Source organism: Colossoma macropomum, unplaced genomic scaffold (assembly GCF_904425465.1).
Source record: "Colossoma macropomum unplaced genomic scaffold, Colossoma_macropomum, whole genome shotgun sequence".
NCBI lineage: Eukaryota > Metazoa > Chordata > Actinopteri > Characiformes > Serrasalmidae > Colossoma > Colossoma macropomum.
In genome coordinates, this window is record NW_023494789.1 from 5,297,027 (window position 1) to 5,319,493 (window position 22,467).

Sequence of the window (22,467 nt, forward strand, 5' to 3'; positions counted from 1 at the left end):
TGCACCCATAACTGCTACCCAGACAGCGGGCATATATCGGTCCACTGGCTTGATAAGGTCGCACCCCGCTGGCTATTTGTCACTGCTGGTCCATCCTCGGACCACCCAGATTATTGTCCTGCATACAAGCTGTAAATCGTTTTTTAATCTCCTCTAACAGATTTTAAATACACAGAGCTTTTCATTTTAGATAAATAAACTAAGACAAATATTACAAACAACTAAGGGAAAAAAAATAATCACTCAGCCTGATGTGAAATAATTTTCTAGAAAATGTTGTTGCTGACACTGTTAAAATTACAGATGATTAAAATGATTTACTGAACTAATTTATAATGTATAACTAAAGAAAGCTGGTAAAATAAATTGGACTATGAGTAGAAAATGAGCGATAAGTGGAATTTTGTCTATTATTCTGCTTAACCACGGGTGGGTCGCCAAGAAAACGCTGAGTTGGTTATCAAGCCAGTGGACCGATATATGCTCGCTGTCTGAAGACATGCACCCCTCACTAGAAATTCTGTGGTGTTTTCATGAACTTGAGGATTAATGAATTGGGTCAAATCTTCATTTACACCGATCAGGCATAACATCATGACCACCTCCTTGTTTCTACGCTCACTGTCCATTTTATCAGCTCCACTTACTATATAGGTGCACTTTGTAGTTCTACAGTTACAGACTGTAGTCCATCTGTTTCTCTGCATACTTTTTTAGCCCCCTTTTACTCTGTTCTTCAGTGGTCAGGACCTCCATGGACCCTCACAGAGCAGGTACTCTGGATCATTCTCAGCACTGCAGTAACACTGATGTGGTGGTGGTGTGTTAGTATGTGTTGCGCTGGTCTGAGTGGATCAGACACAGCAGTGCTGCTGGAGTTTTTAAACACCTCAGTGTCGCTGCTGGACTGAGAATAGTCCACCAACCAAAAACTCCAGCAGCACTGCTGTGTCTGATCCACTCATGCCAGCGCAACACACAAATGGGCAATGAACGTAGACACAAGGAGGTGCTCATAATGTTATGCCTGATCGGTGTAGGTGTTAGCCTTGTCTTCAGGTTGCAAAAAAAATCAAGGAGTTGTTTTCTATGACCCAGTTTTGTTATTACACTGTGATATCGATTCTAACAGCACTACTATTACTGAGGGAGCTCCAAGTTCAGGAAATGATAAAAGGTAAATCACTTCGAAATTATATTTTTAAAAAAACTACAGACATGGCAGATTCATTCTGGATTAGTTCGTTAGTTACCATTAAAATTTCAGGACCTCCCCAGATAGAACTAATCCAGCTCGAAAAGGGCTTAAGACAAAAGACCATGCCTTGGAAATCTCAGTCTACAGGCCTGTAGCACCGAACAGCAACCCTGCAACAAAACGCAGCACTATAGAAACAAAGCAGGCTCGCCTGGCTCCTTCCGAACTGCATTTACCGGCATGCAACGGAACAAAACATTGCCCCCCTCCTCCTCCTCCCCGGACTCAGCTTTTTGGCACGCCCCAGCAGGGGCTCGATGCTCAAAGCCTTCATTGTGTCTGACTGAATGGTTTGGTGAGTGTGTGTGTGGTGCGTGTGTGGTGTGTATGTGTGTGAGAGAGAGGGGGGGGGTGGTAGGGCAGTGTGCGTACGGCCGAGCCTCCGTCTGTTCTCCACACACACAGATACAGACACAGACACACACCGCGGATTAACTAGCCAGCTCGCTCGCCGCACACCACCGCGAGTGCGCGAGCCATGCCCGTCCTCGAGCCGCTCACGAGCACGGAGCCGTTAGCCGAGCTGCTGGAGACGGACAAAGCGGCTTCCCTCCCACGCTGACCGGACCGGACTGGAAGAAGAGATGCTCTAACGGACGGCAGCGGCGGAGGAGACCGGGAGACTCGACGACGACGGACGCCACGGATTAAAGATGTAGGCTCGCTTATTGTGGTTGTGGCGGTTTTATCCCTTCTGGAGAGCATCTGTAAGGGCTGGAGCTCGCGACATCGTCCCCCCCTCCCCATCAGCTTCCTCACAGATTTAAGATTTAAGCGCAACATATAACGATAAAGACGAGCTTCGCGTGATAAAAGCAGCGGAGGTGCCGAACGAGACCGAGCAACAACAACAAAACAAGAAACCATGGGGAACGCGGAGAGCATGGATGCCCAGCTCACGGACTTCAGGGCGAGGAGCAAACCCCCCAAACTGCCCATGCCGGACCCGGCCGAGCTGGAAGAGAGATTCTCCATCGCTTTGGTAATTTCTGGCAGTGTCCCCGAGGGTCTTTGGTGGTTTTGTATTAGAAGGGGAAGATAGAAAATGGCAGGGGTCGTGTTTTTGTAGGTGGCGGATCGCCTGCTAGCACACACACACACATACACACGCGCGCGCACACACAGGTCCATTGTGTGGAGGCTGCTGGGTGCTCTCGCTTTGAAGCCTTGCGCCTGGATGATAGCAGCTAATCAGCTACAAGCGGGCTACTTTACTGCCTATTATGGCCCCTTAGCGTCTCACATTGGCTGTGATTCATCGCTTGCGTGCCAGTTCGGCTGTAATTTTATTGCGATGAGTAAAATATGAGACCCTCACGTTATAATCCAGGATCTTAGCATCGCCTAGGCCACTCTGCTCGCTCGCCTTGGAGATCTTTTGTTTTTAGGCTCCTCGTTTTGACGTGCAGCCACGGTTTGGGAAGTGCAGCGTTGCAGCAGTTTTGCTCATTGATCAGCCACTCCAGCAAATTCAGGCAGCTCACCTGTCTGTTTTTCCTGATGTGCATGTGCTGAAATGAAATAAAGGGTCCATATCATGGAAAAATGAATTTGTCCTCACTTAAAAAAAATCAAAAATAGTCATTCGCTCCATATATGGAAACCAGACTGCAAAAGCAGGCTGATGTTTTTCTGATGTCACAAAAAACAAAGCATTTACAATGTTAGTTTGTCTCCGCTCAGCTCTGCCCACTCGTGCTGAAGTTGTAAGAAGTGTTTCAGGCAGGACTGCCTTCTGAATGAGGCTGAAAACAGGCCAGCCAATTAGAATAGATCTCATTTACATATATCAGTCTTAAATGCAAAGTAACAAGAATAAGTCTGTTTTATTCTAAGGGATGAAGAGAGATGGAAAATGGTCCTGTAAAAGTAAAGCATGGTTGTTTTAGTAGATAAAACTGTTATAAAGAATAAAAACTTAAATACAAGAAAATGTAGATTATGGTCCCTTTAATATTGCTTTGGTCCCTTTGGGTTTGGATGAGCTCTGGAACCTTTTCAGCTTGGCTTGGGTTGATGTAGGGATGGGCCTCGGGTTAGTCTAATTTGTTTTCTCAATGCTTTGAATGACTAAGGAAGTTTGGATGGTTTTTTGTGTGGTGTTGGTCAGTGAGGTTCTGTCCTCACTTAAAGTTAAAGGGTTCCTACAGCTCCCCTGATTAATGTGCGGCCGCTGAGCTCTGTAATCTGATTGACAGCATTTATTTTGGATGTGTCACTTGAGTATCGCTGCTGTTTTTTTTTGTTTTTTTTTGGCGCAGAGCAGAAAGAGAGCCGTGTTCAGAGGCGACAAGATCAAATCAAAGACGAGATGAACGCTGAAGTTTTTTAAAAATGCAAAAATCAGTGGAACTACTTTGTTTGTGTGCGTGTGTGTGTGGATGCGAGGAGAGGGGAGACAGAGAAAATGGAGGGAATGCAAATCGTTCTTTGCTGCCTCGTTTTCGCCGATTTGCATCACAAATTCTGACCCAATAGGACTGACTGCGCAGTCTGAGACTCTGAGTCTCTCCCTCTCATATTTTGAAGCATCGTTCCTCCGTTTTGTCGATTGATCATTCACAGATCTGAGAGGCTGCCTGTCATTTCCAACAGAGACTAAATACATCTGTGGTTACATTTGGAGCATATATGTGACTCCTCCTAGGTTGAGCACGCTTGTGGCAAAGCAGAGCACTGTGGTGTCTATTGTAGGTGGACATTTTCATGCTGAATTACATTCCCTTTCTGTCTGACTCCTACACATGAGCTGACTTCACCATGTCCAGTTTGATCATTAGTCATGGTAGTTAAAGGAGACACATGATCTACGTTCAGCTCCACAAACTAGCGTGACCAGAAACTAGTTGAAGTGGACACGTGTCTTCAAAACGATGGTATGAGCTATGCATTTTCGTCCCTCCTCTATGAGGGGCCGTTCACACCTGGCATTAACACACTTCCTGGGTGATCTGATCATAAGTGAATGGCAGTAAGAACAGGTGTGAACAAGATCACTCAGACTACCTTAGAAGCTAGTCAGGGACGCATCAGAGCAATTAGGTCCTGATCCATCCCTGACAGCACTTGTGGGATTTGTTTTTTGCATGACAACAAATGCAGCAAACTGTCATAAATGTGCATGACACACGTCCTCCAGCCCAAAAACCCATGTCGGTCACTTTTAAAATACATAGGGCCGTGTTCACATTACCAGGTTGAATTGGTACAAAGCTGATTTTTGGCCTTTGCCTTTCATGTTTTCAGAGTTGTGTGTACACACAAATTAGATTTTTTCAAATCAGATCTGAGCCACTTTGCCTGTGTTTACACTGCAGGTAAAAGAGGCCCAAATCCAGCCTTTTTCTACTAATATGCCGTGTGTTTGTTTTTTGTGTAACAGTATGAACAGCAAAAAACACACTTGGGCTATATTTACATTACTAGGCTGAAGTGGCACAAAAATGTTTTTTTTGCCGTAATGTGACACAGATCTGATGTTTTCAGAGCTGTTTGTAAACTCAAATCTGATCTTTTTGGATCAGCTCTGAGCCAGTTTGGCTGTGTGTACACTGCAAGTAAAAGTGTCCCAAATCTGGCCTTTTTCTTTATATGCCACACAGGTTTTTTTGTGTAACAGTGTGAACAGAAAGACACACTTGAGCTGCATTCACATTACCAGGCTGAAGTGGCACAAATCCATTTTTTTGCCTTAGTGTGACACAGATCTGATGTTTTTAGAGTGGACACACAAATCAGATCTTTTCAAATGTGACCTGTCACTTTAGCTTCATTCACATTACAAGCCTCACTGCTAATATCATATTTTTGCTCAGATCCGATCTCTCTAATGGTTTACTTAATGGTTCATTTGTTTAGGTAAGTGACTCAAACCTGTGATTAATGTTAAAGAACCAGTGTCCTGAAATGACCTACATGCACACATCATAATCAGTAACGTCACATGAAGAAATCACATGCGTCATGGAATAGCAAACAAACTAACCAGCAGAACAAGCATTCATCGCAAAGATTTGCTCAGAACACCACTCAGCTGCTCACTGTTAAGGTGAGATGAAGGCAGAAAGGGTGAGGTGTTGCTTTTCTACCATTTACTTTCACTAATTTCAGGTTAGGCGCTGCTGCCACATGGTGCACAGTGAAAAAAACACATTGGAGCGTTCTCATTAAGGTTGCATGGCGATGAATTGGATATGTATCCAGTCTAGGACCACATATGAAAGTGGCTAAGGCCTAATTTGAAAATATCAGATCTGATGTTAGGGCAAAAATCGGATTTGTGCCACTTCAGCCTGGTAATGTGAACGCAGCTGTACATATGTGGTGCTGAATCAGATACAGACCCGATTTGTGAGCCTGTTACCTTAAAGAGAACAATGTGTTTTATTCCATCTCACATGCATCCTCATTCAGCGTTACCATGGCAGCAGCACCTAACCTGAAGGTAGTGCCAGTAAACGGTCCAAAAGTATCTGACCCTTTTTTCTACTTGGTCTTGCTCTAATAATAAACAGTTGAGAGCTGTTCAGAGCAAATGATCTATGTGACGAAAGCTTGTTTTGCTAGTTTGTTTGCTTGTTGACACATGAAGTTAACTCGTGTGATAGTATTGATTAAGATGTGTGCATGCGGGTCGTTTTAGGATACTTGCCAACACGAACGTGAGCCATCAAGTTAAGATCAAATCTGAGGAAAAAATTGGAAGGTAGCCTTGAATCTGACAGTTTCAATTCAGTTTTGGCTTTAATAAGCGATACTGAAATCCGATGCATATCTGAGATGTGGCAACGTCACTTCTGTCCGAACAGGCGGATCGGAATTCATTAGAATAAAGTTCAGTTGGATTTATGTCAATCCAACTCAATTTTCATCATAATTTTGCATGGACAGGAACAGACCCTTTATGGCAATGTCATCATATTGCACTGCTATGGTTACACCTCTTATGGTGGACGAGTGAGACAAGCGCAGGCAGTGTAAACAAATAATGCAAAACGCAGTGCTTTTAATGAGAAAAATGAAACTAACAGCTATTCAGAATCATGTTTACTTCAAGAATATGTTGAGAAAAGAGAGAAACAAGAGAGTCAAAGGAAGCTGACACACAGAAGTCTGTTTATGTGCCTCTTTGCTAACATTCTTTTTTAAAGCAAGTAAACGAAAGAAACAGAAACCTCCTTTCTCTGTTTGGAAAAGCACAAAAAATCACAAGTTGCACTTTTCTCTGTAATTTTTTAGTGTCATTAGTTTCATTTTAGTGTCTGCTGTTTGTCCTGCAAGTTTAACCCCCTAAATGACCAGGGCCCACTGGCAGGCCCAAAGTTTTACCACACACTTCAATAACCTAAGAATAACTCAGCTGCTTTGCTTTGCCGTCTGTGTAGTTACTGAATAATAAGTATGTTATAAGTCCAGGATTTTAATGGGTTAAAGCAGGCATGTCAAACTGGGGACCTTCTGGGCCAAAGTGCTGCGGAGATCAGTGCGTACCCTCATCCAACACTCTGAATTTAGTTCCTAAAGGCCTTGTTATTTAGATAATAAGCTGCATCAAGTGTGTTTAATGAGGCAGTTTGCTGAAGTCTGCAGTGTGTTGGCCCGCAAGGACTGCAGCCTGAAACATGTGAGTTAAATTATCAGTTCACACACATTTAAGTTCAGTGTAACGTGAAAAGAGTCTATTAATGTTAAGGAAATATAGAGAACAGCACTGTTTGTTGGATGAGCACTGTGGATGGATTGGTTCTTTTGCACAAGGGGTCAGTTCACAATCTTGTCAGATACAGGCCACATTAAAAAGATTTTGTGAACGACCAAACAACAAAATCAGATTTGGGCAGTAAATCAAACCTTGGCCACTTTTACCTGCAGTTTGAATGGATACGTATGGATGCATATCTGATTCTTGACCGTACAACCTTAATGACGAGATTCAGATTGGATTGTGTTCTTTTCACTGCACATGCACATGTTGTCATTCTGTGTTCGTAGCACAACAGAAGCTGCTAATTTGAAATTTCTCTTAGTAAACCTGCAAGAGCGTTAAAGTATTTGGCCTTTTTCTCTAATCATGAGAGCTGTTGATCTTTGCAATGAAGGCTTATGTTGCTAGTTTGTTCATTTGTTGTTGTAATTCGTGACGCATGCAGATCGTTCACTTGACGTTACTGATTAGGATGTGCGGTTCATTCACACTAAAAACAGATATGGATAAGTTACAAACGTGAAGCCTTAAGGTTAAAAGATCAGATCTGAGCAAAAAATCAGAATGGACCAATAGGGTGTCACAATAATGTGAACGTAGCCTCGCTGTCCACCGTATCACATACAGATATTAATACCAGGTGTGAACAGGGCCTGTCAGGCATTCAATACCCATCTAGGCTAAAGCGCTATTCAAGCTGGAATAGATTTACCAATAAAAGTTGTGTAATTTAATGTGTAAGAGATTTGAGTCTCTATTTTTGTAGAATGAACATTGGTGTTTTTTTCCCCAGGTTGAAGAGTTGCAGCCCAGTGTTCACATTAGCATTACACATGACACATGGCCATGTCTGTTAGGAGGCTCTGCTATCTGTAAAGTTAATTTGAACATGACTATAGTCTTAACAATAAAGTTTCCTAAATGGTTATTGACTTGGATCAAAGGTTCTAACAAGCAACTTTGAGTCAGGAAAGACTTGATAGTTCGCTGATTAGTTGGAAAACACTTAAATATGCAAAGCAGGCGAGTTTTCTAGGACCACTGGGCCTCATTCACCAATATCTTCCTAAGGTTTTTCATAAATTTGTTCATGAGAAAGGTCTTATGAAAAAGTCAGACTCATGACGTGTTCTTAAACCACATAACTGTTCGCATCCTTATGCTTTTGAGTGTGTGTAGATTCTGTTCTTACCTAAGAACACATTCCAAAAAAGAAAATGTTGTTGAATGTCAGAATCTTTGTGACCTGCATTAGAGGGTTTTAGGAAGAAATTTCTTCCTAAAAATGGTTGGTGAATGAGGGCCAGTGTTGGCAACCACTCGCTTGGACGTTAGTGTTCTTGGAAAAACATTGATTGGTATAGAAACTTTACATTTAGTGAAAGAGAGAGAATTTTACCCTGGCCAAAAAATGAATGCATACCATATAAAAAGTGAATGGTAGAAAGCAAATGTTAGCCTGTCAGGTACATCCTAATGTCTGTATCTCATCCAAGCCATCCAGCACATGGTACCTATTTTATGGTAGAGGATTCGCTGTTTAAACTTTGAAAGGGTTCTGCTTGCACCTCTAATTTACAGAAATTATTTTAAGAGCCATGCATTAAGAGGTTCCTTAGGGAACCAAGAGTATTTCTTCAGGAACCCTAAGAGGTTCTTCTACAATATCTCTTCAAAGAATTATTTTTGGCACCATTTTTTTTAAGATTGTATTACTGAGTCAGCTCCAGTTTCATCGACTTGTAAACACTACACACATTGCAGATTTGTACTCGATTAAAATCATATAAATCCAGCCGAAAAGCTAATCCAGCTCTAATAGGCTACAATAGGAGTCTTTGTATGTGCTCTATTACTAGACTGATGGATGACTCTGTGTGCCTCTTAGAACTCCATGAACCTTCCGCCAGACAAGGTGAGGATTCTGCGGCAGTATGACAACGAGAAGAAGTGGGAGCTGATCTGTGACCAGGTGAGTGAGTGAAGCTGCAAAGCATCTCTGCAGAATCGCTAACCGCTGTCAGTCAAGCTTGTTGGAAATGCTGTGTCATGCACTACTCTGAAATGTAAAGAGCATGAGATTCTTAACCACTTACAGTCTAAAGAATCATCATTCTCACAACTATACCTCACGTTAGTATATAATTCACAGTAAGAACTGGACAATAAGATTAATAACAGAAACCTGCAGGTTACGGGGCTAAGAGTTACTGCTAGATTGAAAGAATACAGCAGACCTTACAACATTCCAGACCTGCTGGAAGGATGTTATCATCAGATATTATCAAATGCTTTGTCTCAGAAGGATAGAAGCAAGAGAAAGTCTATATTTTTAAGAAGCGTGTTTGTATATGTGTAAACGTGTAGTACTTGTATGAAGGAATATTGTTGTGAAATGCTCTGTGTTATACGTTATGAAGAGTGTATGTGAATCTGCTGAAGTTGTATTTTAGGCTGCCTATTTTGTGTTTCTCCCTAGATGGTTATGTTTGTCACACCTGTTACTTGTCCTCTATAAGCTAGGTCTAATCCTGGCATCAGTCCAACTATAAAACTGTGTCAGTCCAATGTCTGACGGGCTGGCTGGTTGTCTGGAACCTGTGCGCACAACAAATAAACTTCATTGGTCCAGACAATAGATCTAGTTCCCTGGTTCGTTGGGGTTCGGATTCTTAGTGTATCATAATTCCCCTGTGCACTGAAGAATGGATTTTCCTTTGGAGTCATGGTTCCTCTCTGTGTTCCTCCTCATGCTCTTAGGGATTGATTCTGCCACTGTTGCCAAAACTTCTAATTTGGGTTCTGGATTTCTATAAAGCTGCTTTGGGACAGTGTCTGGGTTATTGACATGAAATGAAACAGTACTGAAATTTAAACCTGTGTCACTGATATGCCCCTCATTCTTTTGTGAAAAAAAAGTCACTGTCAGGAATCAAAACTAGGCATCTGGTCGCTTCCTATCAGAGTACAGAGGATAGAGAGGGGGAGGGGCTTATATTATGCACTCACACTCAATTAACTGTGCCTTTTATTAGTCAATCATAAATTATGAGGGTTTGCGAGGGGAGTTCTAAATTTGTAAATTGTTTAATTATTTAGGTTATAAATTATACTTTTATTATAATAATAAAATTTTTAGGGTGGCATTGCAGGCGTTTGGAAAAGGGTTTATTGGAGAACTTTAACTGTCTGAGTGAAAAACAAGCTGTACAGTATATAATTAGACCCCTGTAGAGGCAAAATACTTTTGATTTGACCATGAAACCAAGTTTGAGCCACTGAAGTTTCGTCCGAAAGAGAAAAACTGTCAAAAAATTTGACCAAAAATAATAAAGATTAAAAAGGCCTACAGTGCAGTGTCAAAAAGTCTAAGACCTTACAACAAATTTAATGGTACTGAAAATACACCGATCAGGCATAACATTATGACCATTATGTCCTTGTATGTCCTTGTTTCTACGCTCATTGTCCATTTTATCAGCTCCACTTACTGTATAGGTGCACTTTGTAGTTCTACAGTTACAGACTGTAGTCCATCTGTTTCTCTGCATACTTTGTTAGCCCCCCTTTTACCCTGTTGTTCAGTGGTCAGGACCCCCATGGACCCTCACAGAGCAGGTACTCACTGTCCACGCTATTAGACACTCCTACCTTGTCAGTCCACCTTGTAGATGTAAAGTCAGAGACGATAGCTCATCTGCTGCTGAACAGTTCGTGTTGGTCATCCTGTAGTCTTTCATCAGTGGTCACAGAACGCTGCCCACAGGACGCTGTTGGCTGGATATTTTTGGTTGGCGGACTATTCTCAGTCCAGCAGTGACACTGAGGTGTTTAAAAACTCCAGCAGCACTGCTGTGTCTGATCCACTCAGACCAGCGCAACACACACTAACACACCACCACCACGTCAGTGTTACTGCAGTGCTGAGAATGATCCACCACCCAAATACTACCTGCTCTGTGAGGGTCCATGGGGGTCCTGACCACTGAAGAACAGAGTAAAGGGGGCTAACAAAGTATGCAGAGAAACAGATGGACTACAGTCTGTAACTGTAGAACTACAAAGTGCATCTATATAGTAGGTGGAGCTGATAAAATGGACAATGAGCGTAGAAACAAGGAGAGGGGGAGGGGCTTATATTATGCACTCATGCTCAATTAACTGTGCCTTTTATTAGTCAATCATAAACTATGAGGGTTTGCGGGGGAGTTCTAAATTTGTAAATTGTTTAATTATTTAGGTTATAAATGATACTTTTATTATAATAATAAAGTTTTTAGGGTGGCATTGCAGGCGTTTGGAAAAGGGTTTATTGGAGAACTTTAACTGTCCGCGCGAAAAACAAACTGTGCAGTATATAATTAGACCCCTGTAGAGGCAAAATACTTTTGATTTGACCATGAAACCAAGTTTGAGCCACTGAAGTTTCGTCCGAAAGAGGGTCCTGACCACTGAAGAACAGGGTAAAAGGGGGCTAACAAAGCGTAGAAACAAGGTCATAATGTTATGCCTGATTGTTGTAAGAAACATTGATTAAAATGTGTTTTGCTCCGGCGCCAGTCAGTGCAGGCGTGTTCATCTAGTTTGCACAGTAGCAGAGGAACATTGGCCGTGTGGAACCATTTCAGTGTTCATGTTCCTCTGTAATAGACATAGCAGCTGTAATAACTATGTAATGGGTGTCACCATGAGGCTTTTTTATTGCCCTCCCCCCATTCAGATCACACACTGATTTCAACTCCCACTATTCAGTAAACATAGATTCCTTATTAATACACACCCGCAGCATCCACCATGCCATGTCGCCATGGTTACACTGAGGTAGGCCAGGCAGACCATGGCTGAGTTTGGTGGATGCGTCTGGTGAGGTGACTGAGCGAATGAGGTATGAATAATGAATGATGATGTTTCTCTCCAGAAGCGTGCAGGGTAGGAGCGGGAGTTCAGAGGTGATGGGGTGGGACTGATGCTTTTTTGCAGCACATTTGGCTCAGTAATGTAGCAGGACAGGAGGTGGGTCAGTGGGGGGTCATTAATTTTGCAGAGGTGCAAGTGATTTGTTTAATCTTGGTTGCGTTTTGCATTCAGCACACTAAATTTGTTTTATGAGAAGTGAACTGAGAAATCGTCTCTGTGTGTATTTACATGTAAACAGGAGCGTTTCCAGGTGAAGAACCCTCCCCACACTTACATCCAAAAGCTGAGAGGATTTCTTGACCCAGCTGTCACAAGAAAGGTATGTTTTGAATCAACGTCTGAACCGATGATAATAATCATCTTCATGCTTTGAAAAGTGACACTGAGAAGAAGTTAACCTTTTAAAGTCTAGAGTTATTATTGATGTTTTCTTTTGGTATTTAAATGTAGTTTCACATTTACTTAGTCACATAATGAATTACATTCACATTTCATTTATGGTCAATATCAACAATTGAATAACTTTACATCAAATTCAATGAGAAAATATCTCTTCTGCTTACAAATGTAGGTGCAGTATTAGTTTAACGTTTACAGTCCGCTTCACCCACAATTTGTCTGCTTGTTTTAGTGAGCAACTAAGAAGTGGACCTAATTCATGTAACATTACACCATGCATTTGTTATTGCATTTAAATTTATGCATCTGGCAGATGTTTTTATCATGTTACAGAGATTAAAAGTCTGAATAAGATCGTCTGCCAAATTTAGACTTTTGATCATGTTACAGAGGAAGGCGATGTACCGTTAGAAGTCTTACTCAAGGACTCTATTTGGTATTGTGTGATATGTTTGCCAGCCCTGGGAATTGAACACCACACTGCAAAAAATGGGATCTGTCTAATGAACATGTCTAATATTTCTTATTTACTGATTACTATAAGTGTATTTTAAGATTATTTAAATAATTTTAGACATTTGTTTTAAGCAGTTTTGTTAAGTGAAATTCTCACTATGCACTGTCAGAAATAAAGGTACTGTACAGGTACATTTTTCATAAATCAGGGTACAAACAATGTAAATGTTCCCTCAAAGGTACAGCAGTGGTTTTAAGGTCCAACTGTTCACCCTAAATAAGTTTTTTTCAGGTGAAAAGTATGTGTTTGTACCTTTTCATAAGCAAATGATTTAAAACAGAACAATAAAATAAAAGCCTGGAGACGAGACGGGGTGTGTGGAGTCAGTACAGCTTAGAAAATATCATTTCAGTGGATTATGGTACAGTTATGTTCCCTGACTAAAGGTACTGAGATGGACCCTTGATGGTACAACCCCAGTGACAAGAGGGGAACTGCCCCAGCGACAGTTTACTACCTTTATTTCTGCGAATGTATTGGCAGATTATTTTACTTATTTTAAAAAATATGCTAGAAAAAACATGTAGTGCACAGTTACCATGTGTGGTCTAAAATGCCTTTTATTTTCTATGATGTTGAGTGACCAGACCTTTTAACTCTGAATAGGTGTATATATGTCTGTGTGGAAGTTTGTGGTGATTCATTGGATGCAGCATGTGTTTGAGTTTCAAGAGACCTGCATATCCTCTGTATGCAAGCCTGGCACACAGGCTACAAAGAAGCAACTGCATGGTGCAGTTCTCAACAAGAAAAATGTCTCCTGCATTATTCAGTTCATTTAGAATGTGGAAGTAATGGAAGCGAGAGCCCTTCATTCTTCCTGTCGCAGATAGAAACGAGTACCCCACAGCTTAATGGAATAGTACGGGTGAAAAATGTGATCTACACGTCTTTCCCCTTACCTCAGGTGCTGCTGCTCATCCAAAACATGTTTGATTTCCTAATAGACAAAGCATAGGTGAAAAACAGTAGCCGTAGCCTGAATTTACTGTATTTTAGACTTTTATGGATATGGTGTGTTTTACATTATCAAAAAACACATAAGCAAATCTGTTTGAGATTACAAAAGTTTGAGAAGTGTCTGATGATTAAGGCATCCAGTTTGCGTGATGCTCACTGATAGTTATAAGCTGACATTTCTTGTTAACTACATTAGCCCTAGCTTTAGTGCAAAGCTGAAGAAGTTCAGGCACCAAACAAGCCTTGGGTGGCTTAATTTAGGGTAAGTAGAAAATTAGTAAATTTGATTTCAGAAGTATTTCTGAGCAAAGGTGTTTTTTTTGAGTGGTGCATGATGTTTTTCTTGTTTTGGGGTTCTGAAATATTGTCCTTTTTCCTACAGAAATTCAGAAGGAGAGTTCAGGAATCCACTCAAGTGCTCCGTGAGCTGGAAATTTCACTCCGAACTAATCATATTGGGTGAGTGGCAGGTTCACCTGAAGTGGCAAGATTGGGTGGTCATTTCAGGCCTGCGAAGACTGATTCAGACATGGCTTTCAAGATGGCGTGTGTAGAGTGATTTTATTGTGCTCTCAGGTGGGTGAGAGAGTTTCTGAATGAAGAGAACCAAGGGTTGGACGTGCTAGTGGAGTACCTGTCCTTCGCACAATATGCTGTTACGTAAGTAGAGTGGCTCCCTCCCTCCATCTGTCATCCTCTGTCTGTCTGTCTCTCTCTCTGTATCCTTGTTGTGCTCTTCCTTCCTTTGCTTCAGCTGATTCCATGAAGAAAAAGATAGGCCTGTCGCAATTATTACAAAATCGTCTGATCATAAATATGGCAGTTATTTTCCACAATTGTTACCTTTCATTATTTGTTTACATTGCAAAAAACAGTACGTTTTCTTCCGTTGAGTAGAGGCAAATCTATGCTAATAAAAGAAAGCAGAAAATGCATTTATTGAGACACTTCATGGGTCTCAATACATGGGTCAACAGAAGTCTGACTGGTGCTATAACACCTTGAAAGGTCAGTACAGGTCCTGCAGGACCCACCACAATATCTTGTGGCACAGGGGTCATTTTCAGCGTCACATGCAGGAGTGGGTAGTTAACCATCCAAGTGCAGGTGGCAGAAAGACAATACACGTGTGAGGAGAAATCATGCAAATTAATGAATAGCCAAAATAAAATGATATGTATCACTTAATAATTTGCATATGTAAACAATATCTAACAGCAGAGTAACAAAAAATAATTAACTACAGGGCTCCCAGGTGGCGCAACCGTCTGAGCACGAGTTCGATCCCTGATGATGCTACAGCCCTCCGTGGCTGGAAGTCCAAGAAAGCACAGTTGGCCTCGCTCTCTCTGGGTGGGTAGGATGGACCCCCACTTCTCCCCCCATCACTCAGCGCAATGCTAGTCAGCGCAGGTGTCTGTTAGCTGACATAAAGGAACTAGCAGTTGGCGCTTTCCTCCGAGCGCGTTCAGCTGTCCAACGACGTTGCATTAGTGGCAGTGCGAAAAGATGCGGTGGCTCTTCACAGGTCTCGGAGGAAGCCTGTGTTAGCCTTCGCCCTCCTAGCGTAGGAGGTATTGTGTGATTGGGGGAGTCCTAACTAGCGGGTGGAATTGGAGACCACTAAATTGAGGAGAAAATTGGGAAAGAATAAAAAAAAAAAATGAATAAATAGAAATAATAAACTATAGCAGAATTCTAAATTGAAGTTCTAAACAAGTAGAATAGAAGCAACCAATCACATGAACGATCACATGAATTGCATGAATTTCTTTATTGTAGGTTACAGAATCAGCGGAGCTATTAGACAGTCAGGCGGCTGCGGTTGTGGAAAGTCCTCTTAATAAAAGTGAATACATGACATTAAAGCTGGTTATAGACAAGTCTGACCTGCAGCCGTTAGTTTTAGTCTTGACAAATGCAGATGGAAACCAGTTATACAGGACGGCGGGAGTGGGACAGAATGTTTAGGTTGCGGGCAGAAGCGGGACAAATGGTGCAGATTTTCTGCAGGAGTGGGATGAAATGTTACGGCAGCAGGGGGGAGCTAAATATGTTTTTACAATGTACCATTCACTCACCAGTCCATAAAGTCTGTGTAAGAAAACTAAGCCACACAAATAGCTCACTGTGAATTCATTGTGTTTCTGATGTCATGAAAACCAATACATTTATGTATATACACATGCAGCAATTTAGCTCCGCCCATTTGCAATGAAGTTATAAGGAGCGTTTCAGCCCGGACTGCCTTTTAAATGAGGCTGAATACAGGGTGGACAGTCAAAGCAGAGCTCGTATGCATGTAACAAAACAGCCTGTTTTGATTGTAAGGGAAGAAGAGAGGGTAAAACATCGTAATATACATTGAATTATGACTGTTTTGGTATATAAAACCACATACCTGTGAACCTGAGAGGAGAAAATAAAATACACGACACATTTAGGATGTAGATCCTTTTAAGAAAGCAAAATTAAAAGAAAAAAAATTAAATTCTTTGTGCATTTTACAAAGTCTGGAACACAGCAGGTAATACTAAATTCGCTAAATTACAAAATATTTTTTTATTTACTGTTGACACACAGATCTATTTGAGATATTTAAAAACATTTTATTTTACAATGTTTTAATGTTCCTGATTGTGCTTGACTCCTGATAATCCCAGGCTTATTACATACCAAGTCTTATTATTTAGTAATTACGTGGCCTACTGTGCAAACTGTCTGAGCTATTCTTAGGTTACAGATGTGTGTAATAAAACTATGGGCCAGCTGGTGGGTCCTGGCCATTAAAGGGGCTAATTGAGTTTTGAACATTATTGAGTTGCATATTTAATACTGTTGCACCTTCTCAGATCTTTCTCCTTTTCATACTTCTGCACTGAGTCCTCAGACTGCAACAAATAAAGGTGCCATCAAATCAGGTGCTGGTGCTACCATCTGATAATTGTAGGGGCCCTGATAAGTGTTCTATGAGTCTTGTGCACACTTTTATAATTTTCATATATACTTACATATCTTTCTGTACCTCAGCTTTGATGGCGATGTAGCAGAGGGTGCTAGTGGTGAGGCGTCTGTGGAGACTCCCTGGAGCAGATCTATAGAAGATCTCCATGGTGACAGCAATCTGCCCTCGCCGGTCAGCAGCAGCAGCATTCCACGCTCCACACGCCACTCCTTACGGTAAGTAAACCAGTGAGACACACAAATGTACTAAAAATCATACAGAATCATATTAATTATAGCCAAATGGTAGCACTTTATACATGGATAATAAGTAGGTAATAATATGGTAATACTATGGTAATAAATAAAGATAAACCGGTTGTATAAAAGGTACCTATGGTGCGATATGGGTTACTCTTTTCTGAGCCATTTAACACAGATGTGCTTTGTAATAGAGTGACAGTGTCTTTACCAGGTGACAAAATTACTTGTATTATTGCATTTTTAGTTCTGTTCTGTGTAATCTGGGCAGATCTACTGGGTAGCATCACTTGTCTGTTGGTGGGCGTACAAAACTGGATGATTATAATGTACTAATTATTCATATTTTCGATGCAGTTACACTCATAATTTTGAAGAGATGTTGTCAGATGCAGTCACATTAATAGCTTACTATTTAGTAGCATTTCTAATCAACAAGGATAGTTTTTTTTATATTATTTTGCCAATTTATTACTGACCTTCTACCTGTACAATTACTGACATTTTATTTAATGGATAAGTAGAAGTTGTTCTCATTATATTACCCCATATTATTACCCACTAATTACAGATATGTAAAGTGCTACCGCTGCAGTCTCTAAAGTCATCCTGTAATGTTTTCTCAGGTCTAACACCCTTCCCAGCCGCAGGACCCTGAAAAACTCCCGTTTAGTGTGCAAGAAGGATGATGTGCACGTCTGCATCATGTGTCTCAGAGCCATCATGAACTACCAGGTATATGGATTAAAAGCTTTCATGAAGCTTGGGTGGAGTACAGAAGACTCTAGCACCATTTATTTACTACAATGTTATCTGCAGTTAAAGGACTAAGTTAACTCAGTTTGCATCGTGGCACAATACATCTGTGCGTCTGTTATGGCCAGTACATTTTCTCTGTTTTATTGCTTATTTTTTTTTTATTATTTATTTTTTTGTACTTCCTAGAGATGCACCAAAGGTTTGGCCACTGAATTTTTGGGTTGAAAATAGAAAATTACTTTTTTTTTCATATTGAGATGAGATAAAAGGCTTAACATTAGGACAGGAAAAAAAAATAGATTCAGTAGGCCTACAACAAAGTGTCAGAATCTAAGATTTACAGGTAATAAAAATGAGAAACAGTGATTAAAACCACTGTTGATTCCTTTGTACTGATCAGGTAAGCCACTGCTAAACAGTTTGAGCAGCAGCAGATCAACAGCAGAATTGTTGGCCTATGCGAAACGTTTTCAGGGTTTCTAAAAGGGGCATTAGACAAGAGATTTATAATATCTGTTCATGTGACATAACAAGAGGGGACTTTCTCCCCTACATGTCTGGAACCAATTTAAAAATGTGACATTACTCTATGTAGAATATAATAACATAAGCAAAAGGAAAGTCTAACTGGTACCAGATGCCATTTGTAAAAAAAAAATTGTCATAAAAGACAAGAAAAAAATCAGAAATGACGAGGCCAAAGTGCAAAGTATAACTGAACGTTATTAGAATTCATTGTTGTCTGTTTTTGAGAGCAAGGATTTCATGGCACTTACTGCCTATGTAATGTTATCATTTAGCTTTTATCGGTTTTAAGCCCAGTGTGTCCTGAATTTTTGGCGATCAGTTTCCATTTTGGTGCGTCATGAGTACTTACTGTGTGTTTAGTGTATTGTGTATTATACCACAGTTACTTCTGACCTTGCAATTTGATTGGCTGAGACACACTGGATTTGTGCCAGTATCTCCTGGTCATAGCACTCTGAGCTCTCTTCTCTTCAAGTACCCCTCTGCCTTTTTCACCTGTAACATAGCAACAGCAACCATCTGTTAAAAACTATAACAATAGCAAGCAATCCAAGCAAGGAACAACGATAAAACCAGAACACGCTCGTTGTAATTAACAAAGCTGTAATGCCAGAGCTCTATTTTTGGCACGTCACATTGTGCTGATGTTCCACCTTCAATACTGTGGTCAAGCCCTCCACCCTCTGTCAAAACACGATTAAACTAGCCAAAAGCAGATGAGGAGAAACTAATGAGGTGGAGAAAAGTGAGCCGTATGACCCTTTCTCAAATTTTTATAAGGACATTGCTGGTCTGCTGGAGGTTTCAGTTTGTAGTGCTGTGTTTCTGCAATGAGCTACGGATACTGCTTCTAAATGTGGTGCACACAAAATGTGTAGATAGTTCTCCCAAGCTATTAGCTGATAATTTTGTAGTCTGTGTATGTTTTGTCTGAAGAGCAGATGTTTTCAGTGTAGACAGCCTGAAGGTTTTACGTTGCAATACCATTCAGTAACCTTCATATTGCTGCTGTCGGATCAAAACATCATATTTCCTTTTTTGTCGTTTTTCAGTTTTTTGACATAATTTGAATATGTTTTATATTTTGAGTACATTTCATGATGAATTGACCAAAAGAAACGACCTAAAGTTACTTGGAAATAATTGTGGTTCCATTGACTTACATTAAAAGCAAGATTTGTTCGTTTTTTCTTTCTCCTGTAAAGTCACCGATTTGGAGATATGAGGTTTTGTTCCGACAGCAGTGATTTGCAGCAGCACTAGGTTGGAACCATTTGTCTTTGCAGAGTGTAGTTTTTGTGCTGTAATTGTCCCAAAATCTAATGCTAAAAATCAGTTATTGATAAAATTGGTGGTATAATCACAATAATATTCTCAATTTGGGCACCCCTGGTTAAATGACATGTTTTGTTGATTTTCTGAAGTGAAAAAAGGACGCATTCTCTACAGAGAACACACTCCTCTCATTTTAATTTACAGTTACTGTTTATTTGTTGAATTTAACATATTGGGGGACAATAAAAGGAAATTTGTCTGTGCGAAAGTCACTGCATGCTGTATGTTTTATTTTTTCCATTACTCCAGTAGATGATTTGTACTTCTTTTCACTTAGGAAATCAACAAAACATGTCATTTGACTCTGGATATTCAAATGTCTGCACGTGACTGTATATTTCGCTCTTCACTCAGCAGCTGGCTGTGGTGGGGAATAACAATAGCGCTGCACCTGGCTTGATGAACTGTTTTTAACAACTTACATTCACCCCTTTCTCTTCTCACTCTTTCTCACGCTCTCTTGGCATATAGTACGGCTTCAACATGGTAATGTCACATCCACATGCTGTGAATGAAATTGCCCTGAGCCTCAACAACAAAAATCCAAGGTAACCCCTACTCTGCACACACACCCTTCCGCTCTCACTGTCTCTGTCTCTATTAGCATGTGACAGAACTCCACCTTTGTCTCGCAAACTGACTCTCGTCTCGGTGATTGACTCGCACTCAGCTGATAAGTGCGGCTCGTATCAATTGGAGCTTTCAGCTGAGCTTTTAGCTTTCACAATTGATCAAAGCCTTCACTGATGGGCTCCCCTTATAATGCACTGAATGGACGATTATTGTCAAGCCCACTGATTAAGCTGATGGGTGAGGGCTTCTTGTAACCCAAATCTACTCACTGAGCCATTGAGGTGAAATACCTGTGATGGCTTCCAATGCGTGAATCCTTAATGAATAAATTCCACTGTGGGCGGGACAGCAACATGCTGAAATATCGTCCATAAACCAACACAATTACCTGCTCGATTGGTCAAGCTACGTTCACCATGATCTAGAGCTTGGCACAGTGTTCTTCCCCCATGGTTAATGTTCTCTGGTCATAACCCACAGGGATGAGTGCTGTTGAGAGCTCATTGTCTCTGGTTTGTGTCTGTATGCAGGACCAAAGCTCTGGTGCTAGAGTTGCTGGCTGCTGTGTGTCTGGTGAGAGGAGGGCATGAGATCATCCTAGCTGCCTTCGATCATTTCAAAGAGGTACGTGGCCCTTTTCTCAACACTCTAGTTAAATTCTGCTTTAAAGGAATAGGTTATTCTTAAAAATCAAATATTACACATTTTTGCCCTTACCCCAAATATAATCAGTCAGCCTAAATATGTCTAGTGTTCTGAGTTTGCTTATTTAGTTACAAGGCTAGTGTAGCTAAACGGTAATGAAAACTTATAACCACCTGTATGATTTGTGTTATCTACTCCTATAGACAAATATGAATAGTTAAGAAGGGTTAAAGCCATTTTGAAGCCTAAATTCTGTCTGTATTTTTATCCATTTGTATAGATAACATTGTTATACAGTGCCAGAATCAACATAAGCAAGTCTGATTGATACTACATAACAGTTCAGCACAGTGTGAGGCAAATGTGTGATGATCTAAGCCTGCAGTTTGCATGCTTAACCCTATCAAGCCTGTAGTCCATTTAAGGGGTTTAATGATAAGCAGATTCCACGATGCTAAATGTATTGTCCTAGGTGCGTGATACATTTTTGATAGAGAATTGGAAAAGAAATGAAAGCGTAAATTTAATGTATATTTATTTACTAATAGACCACTGTAGTCATGTCGTCATTTTGTAGTCGTATGCCCATATTAGGAACTCCGGGTCTAAGCTCAATTTCTCTATGGCTAAAATGAATGAGGTTTTCGAAAAATTGCCTCTTTCGCACCCTGTGGTGAATAAAAGTGTTCAGGACCCGATACGTTTTGTCCTGTGTTCATTTTTCTCCCAAATATCACTGGATTCTCTGAATTAGGAGGTCATTAAAGAGTCAAAATATGAATATTGCTACATGTGAGCTAAAGCTACTGCGCACTGTATTCACGTCATTAGACTGGCAGCCTCCTTAAGCAGGTTTTGGCAGTATGATGGTGTGTTTCCATGTGCAGACTGAGGGCAGATGAAAAGAAGTCAGAACAAAAGGAGCAGGTTTCCCTGCAGTTCTCTGTTTTTCATCTGATACTCATTGAAACACGACAGATTGTTCCCTTCTGTACAGCTTGATTTGAAAAGCTCTACAAACTTGCCTGCACTCAGGCTAATTCAGTACAGACTCAGCTTAATATTACTGCTTACCCTCTGATAAGCTGAGTTAGTCTATCAAAATGTCCTAATTGTTATTTTAATGCTGGTAACATCTTCTGAGGACGTTGTCTCATGACATTCGCCAGCTTCTTGTTTGAATTTTCCCGTTCCACCTTAAATCGTTCAGCAGTTACATTCTGAATTGCAGAGCCATTTAAGGTGGAACATGAAAACTTGAACAGGAAACTGACTTCAGCCTCGTTGTTTTAACACTGGTAGTATTTTTGCTAAACAGTTTTAGGCTATCGAAATGTCCCACACAGAGGTTTTATTTACGGGTGTACCTGTAAAAAATGGTAGGACATTTTGATAAGGTAGCACAACTCCACAACTCGTCAGAACACCGCCATAGCTTGTTGAAGGGATAACTGCCGCAAGTCATCTTCTTAGAAGACGTAAAGTGAATAAAAATAGCCTTAACAAAAGTGCAAGATGTATCTTGCATGTTGCACGTGTGTTTGGCAAACTGGCTGAAATGAGTGAGAGAGGGATTTTCTAACATAGCTTAGTTATTTGTTTATACCTGTTCATGTTTTTTCTTGATTAAAACGTAAGTTTGTAGCAAAACGAAATAAAAAACTACAA

At 40.7% G+C, this 22,467-nt stretch overlaps 1 protein-coding gene across 2 annotated transcripts in view; it reads left to right on the top strand.

Annotated features, from left to right (window-relative positions):
- The first annotated feature begins 2,123 nt into the window (after window positions 1-2,123).
- The window catches only part of fmnl2b (formin-like 2b), a 41,280-nt gene continuing 20,936 nt past the window's right edge, over window positions 2,124-22,467 (top strand). For both annotated transcript variants that reach the window (XM_036569842.1, XM_036569843.1), the window contains exons 1-9: window positions 2,124-2,240; window positions 8,851-8,934; window positions 12,118-12,198; window positions 14,138-14,214; window positions 14,332-14,415; window positions 16,786-16,935; window positions 17,586-17,694; window positions 20,053-20,129; window positions 20,685-20,778. In XM_036569842.1, the coding sequence (XP_036425735.1) occupies window positions 2,124-2,240; window positions 8,851-8,934; window positions 12,118-12,198; window positions 14,138-14,214; window positions 14,332-14,415; window positions 16,786-16,935; window positions 17,586-17,694; window positions 20,053-20,129; window positions 20,685-20,778 (873 nt within the window). The remainder of the gene's footprint in view (window positions 2,241-8,850; window positions 8,935-12,117; window positions 12,199-14,137; window positions 14,215-14,331; window positions 14,416-16,785; window positions 16,936-17,585; window positions 17,695-20,052; window positions 20,130-20,684; window positions 20,779-22,467) is intronic.